Source organism: Cebus imitator, unplaced genomic scaffold (genome assembly GCF_001604975.1).
Source record: "Cebus imitator isolate Cc_AM_T3 unplaced genomic scaffold, Cebus_imitator-1.0 Scaffold19, whole genome shotgun sequence".
NCBI lineage: Eukaryota > Metazoa > Chordata > Mammalia > Primates > Cebidae > Cebus > Cebus imitator.
The window spans coordinates 9,973,966-9,979,226 of NW_016107334.1; the positions used below are offsets into that span (position 1 = coordinate 9,973,966).

General features: G+C 41.1%; 1 protein-coding gene across 2 annotated transcripts in view; it reads right to left on the bottom strand.

The window, feature by feature from the left end:
- Positions 1-1,125: 1,125 nt before the first annotated feature.
- CERS3 (ceramide synthase 3) overlaps positions 1,126-5,261 on the bottom strand; it is a 104,773-nt gene continuing 100,637 nt past the window's right edge. For both annotated transcript variants that reach the window (XM_017518759.2, XM_037735062.1), the window contains one exon: positions 1,126-1,514. In XM_017518759.2, coding sequence (XP_017374248.1) covers positions 1,365-1,514 — 150 coding nt within the window. In that variant the 3' untranslated portion in view covers positions 1,126-1,364. The remainder of the gene's footprint in view (positions 1,515-5,261) is intronic.

Here is a 5,261-nt window from a genome sequence, read left to right on the forward strand (position 1 = left end):
TCTCCCAGCTCGGCCCTGCACACTGTGCCCCAGAGATGTGTCCCTGTGGTGACAAGACCACAAGGGATCTCCCGTAGTGCTCCCTTCCTGAGGGTGAGGACAAGGTGTGTACTGACATGCCCGTCCCATCCCTCCTCCCAGGGAGCTGGCACTGACTCTAGCACCTGGCCCTGAACATTTTTCAGGGGCATATTTTGGCCTTGTGTGTTGTCTTGTTTCACTGTGACGCAGGCTGATTGGGTTGGCAGCGAGAGGAAATCACGTAGCATCCTCTGTTTCTAAGACTCCCCCCGGGTCAGGCAGTGCACATGCATGCCCTCCCCAGAGGCTCAAGCCTGTTGGGTGACATGGCTCAGCAAGCAGCCTGGCCTCGCCTGATCCTATTCTGCTGGGGAGGCCCCCAGGTAGCTATGCTGGCCTGAAGGAAGGGCTCAGAGTAGCAGCACAGAAGCTTCCCTCCTAGAGAGGAAAAAAGGGAAAGATCAGCAAAGGACAGGAAGGAACAGGGCCTAGACTTCCTTCCTTGAACCATGGGTCCTGAGGGAGAAGAATTCGAGGAGAATCCGAGAAAGCCCGTTGGGGAGCTAACACATATATAGTTAGCAAATAAAATGAACATCTTTCTTGGCACTTTGACTTCCAGGTATCTCCACAGTCATTTAAGAGGAATTTTTAAAGATTCTGCCTTTTGTCCGGGCCATCGCAGTGTCAAGTTTAGCCAGGTTTCTCTCTCCCAAGCAGAGCTGGAATCATAGTACCAAGTGGGTTGGTTCACGACGACCCCACGGTTGACAGTGTGCACTTTCACTTCTGTGATCTCACGTAATCCTTACTGCCACCTGCCCTGTGGAGGTGAGGCACCTAAGCTTCAGGACGTGGCCATGAACCTGGAAGCATCTCCTGGTGTGGTCCTTCTGTCCCTGTCCCACTGCCAATTCTAACTCATTTTTGAGAAACAAGCTGCTTGTTGTGGCCAAATGCACCTGGGGAAGATGGGCTTACTTAGCGCTGGTGAAAGCATCCTGAGGACAGGCAAGGTGGGAAGGCGAAAGGGCCTACAATAAAGCGAACACCTAAGAAACTTCCATGCACGAAGGAGTGTAATTAGAACTGAAACAGTTCTCTGGAGAAATCTTTGAAATCTTCGACCAGTCTGAGTCCTAACCGCAGTAATCCATGGGCACGCTTATATTTAACATTTTAACACAAGTTAACAACACCTTGTTGAACAAATCTTAGGTGGGAGGGAAGGCAGTGGTAAGAAAGAGGGAAGGGTAGAATCTGGGGTCTGTGTGGGGCCTGGAAGCCAGGCTGCCAACAGTCATTGCAGCACGCAGTGCCGGGGGAGTCCCATGGGCTTCCAGCTAACGGCCATGCTGACCATTGGGAATGAGGGGCCTCTCAGCCCCGAGGCCATTCTTTAAACAGTCCATCTCTTTGCCTTTGGTAACCTCTTCCCCTTCCTCCTCCTCTTCCTCTTCATCATCATCATCGCTCCTCACATCCTGGATGTTCTAGATAAAGGAAAGAATTGGCTGTGAGTGACAATCTTCCAGGAAGTCTTGAGTAAATCTGCAAACAGGTGGGTCCAGCTTCAAGTATGGCTCCCTTTAAGGAAAACCCAATATCGAAATAACCAAACGTTCACCAACATTGACTACATCAAGGATCATAAAGCAAATCTTAACAAACCTAAATAGCTGACATCATACAACACATATTTCTAGGCCATAATGGAATTAAGATAGAAACCAATATCGAAAAGGTAATAGGAAAATCTCAAAACACTTGGAAATTAAATAAGACTCTTCTAAACAGTCACTGTGTCAAAGAGTAAGATTCAAAGAATATTAGAAAATATTTTGAACTAATTGAAAATGGAAATATATCAAAATTTCTTCAATGCAGCTAAAATAATGTTTAAAAGGAAATATGTAGCATTAAATGTTTATATTAAGAAAAATGGTCTCAAATGATTGGAGCTTCAACTTTAAGAATCTAGAAAAAAAGAGGAGCCTAATAAACCCAAGACAAACAAAAGGAAGGAAATAATAAAGACAAAATAATCAACGAAAACAAAAACAGAAAAAACAACGGGGAAAACCAATAAACCCAAAACCAACTATTTGAAAAGATCTATAGCATTAATAACTCGCTAGCAAGATTGATAAAGAAAAATAGAGAGAAAGCACAAATTAGCAATAAAGACAAAGAAGACATAATATAGATACTGCAGATAATATAAGAATAAAAATAGAATGCAATAAATAATTCTATGCATACACATTTGACAACTTAGATAAAATGGACCAATTTCTCAAAAACTATAAACTACTAAAACTTGCCTGAGCTGAAATAGGTAACCTGGATAGTCATATGACTATGAAGGAAATTGAATTTGTAATCAAAAACCTTCTGAAAAATAACAGCCCTAGGTCCAAATGTTTACATTGGTAAATTCTATGGAACACACAGAGGAGAAATAACACAAAATATCCACAATCACTTCCAGAAAATAGAAGAGAAGGAAACATGTATCATTTCATTTTACGAGGCCAGAATTACCCTTTGTAAAGTTTTTGTAGATGTGATTAAGATCCTTGAGACGAGAATAATATCCTAGATTATGTAGGTGGGCCTTCTGTGGCATCACAAGTGGGTCCTTATAAAAACAGAGGCAGACAAAGAGTCAACACACAGAGGAGACACAATATGAAGACAGAAAAGAGATTGGAATGATGCAGTCACAAGCCAAGAAATGCTGGCAGCCCCCAGAAGCTAGAACCAGCAAAGAACAAATGCTCCTCTAGGGCCTCTGGAGAGAACACGACCCTGCTAACAGACACCTTGATTTTGGCTCAAAACTAATTATGGACTTCTGACCTCTTGAACTGTGAGAGAATACATTTCTGTTATTTTGAGCAACAAATTTGTAGAAATTTGTTACAGTCACTATAGAGATTAATTCAACTAGCAGTGGCCAATCAAAAACTGTAATTTAAAAATCTGTGCCATTTATAATGGTTTCAAAAATAAAATACTTAGAAATACATCTAATAAACCATGTATAAGATCTGTATCTAAAACCTACAAAATTCAGAAAGAAATCTGAAATTCTTTGAAAGAAATCAAAGAAGACCTAACTAGTTGGAGAGGCATACTATGTTCATGAGTTGGAAGACTAAACAGAGTAAAAATATTAATTATCCCTAAATTATCCTCTACAGCCCACAAAATACCAATCAAAGTCCCAGGAGAATATTCTGTAGATACAGACAATGTAATTCTAAAATTTATATGGAGAGGCAAAGGAACTCAAATAGCTAAAAGAATTCTGAAAAAAAAAATGTGAGGACTTACACTACCAAATTTTAAGACTTACTATAAAGTTACAGTAATCCAGACAGAGTGTTATTCAGAAAGGAATAAACATGCAGATCAGTGGAACAGAATATAGACTAGCTAAGGTATGCTAGAAAAATTAGGTTTTTCTAAACAGCTGAAATCAAAAAAGCTTAAGAAAAGATGCAGCCCACCACCCGTATTCTGAGAAAAACCATTTCACAACTGCGGATTTTCTCCAGTAATTAAACACTTCATAGAAATTAGAAACAAAACCAAGTTTGCTCTAGGGAGAACAAGGGATCTACATACTCACTAGCGGTCAAGCCATGGTGTTTTCTGGAACTCTACCTGTCTGCTTTGACCGAGTGTCAAGACTTTGCTTGCAAAACCAGCGTGAGTCTGTTTCTTTGAATCTACTGGCCTCTTCCTGTGTTGCCCTTCCTATGTGTTGCTCTCTACACACCGACACCCTGTAGGTTTTGTTACTGGACTATTGGAACATTTCTTAGGCAAATTGTTGGCCCTGACTCCGCTACAAATCATTTAAGGGTCAAGAAAACACATGCTTAAAGAAGGATCCAAAACTCTCTCTGAAAAGTAGAGGGGTGGACCCAGGTGTCAGCAGCCACAGAACTGTAGTGATTTTGTGCGCAGTTCTCACCCTGGCCAGAGCATGCTGTGGCACACATGCCTGTCATCTGACAGACTGAACCCCCTTGGGAAGCTTTGACTATAGCAGCCGCCATTACAGAGCATATTACTATTCTGATAACTTTCAATAACTTTCTTCGTAGACCAGCAAAGCTATGTAGTATTCCACTGAACTTTCTCCAAAAATGACCTGGGTGGTCTAGAATAAGTTATTAGCAATATTATTCATCCCATGTTGGAAGTGGATGGTCATGATTTTTGCAAGGTCTTTTAGAAGTTTCTGCTCCCAACTCCCTCTGGTTACACAAAACAACAGTGGAAAGAATGAGAGACAAGTTTCTAGCTTAATAGAGACCTTGTTACTTGTCCTAACAGGGGCGATGAAGTCCTCACATCACTCAGTAGGGCCAGTATTGGCAAATATGATCAGCTTGGCACTCAAGCAGGCACAGGAGGCCTGTATTCAGTGAGTGTGGTTTAAATCATAGTCGTCACAAAGGGAGACCCTCATTCAGTTTGAGAACATACAATACACTAGGAGAAACTGATTAATGCTGAAATTAGGATCAAAATGACCTTCCCCTGATTAAAGCTGGATCAAAGTCAAAGTTTTCCTTTACAGGCTGTGTTCTAGGAGCAGAGGCATAGAGACGCACTGCCTCACATTCAAAGACTCACTCTATCAGAGCACTCAAGTGTCCCTAAAGCAATAGACACACTTCCAACTTGTTTATCCTTTTGAGGGGCTCACAAAACTGATTGAACCTGTCATATCACATGGTGATTTTGGCTGTTATCAAATGTTTTAGACACCGAATACCATGTCCAAGACGACAGCCCTGACTTCCCAGTCTAAAAGTGCCAAAGCATTGTCTAAAGTCCTTTTTAAATTTTTGTGACAAAATGCACGTAAGATTTGCTATCTTAATCATCGTTTAAGTGTGTTCGGTGGGATTAAATACATTCATAATGCTGTGTAATCGTCACGACCATCCATTCCCAGAGCTCTTTTTATCTTGTTAAACAGAAACTCTGTACCCATTAACAATCACTCCCTGACTTTTCTCTTTTCCCCAGCCTCTGGCAACCCCCATTCCACTTTCTGTCGCTATTACTTCGTCAATTCTAAGTACCTCATATAAGTGGAATCATACAGTATGTGTCCTTTGGTAATTGGCTTATTTCACTTTGCATAATGTTCACAAGGTTCATTCCTGTTGTAATATGTCTCCAAATTTCCCTTTTTTTTTTTTTTTTTTTTTTTT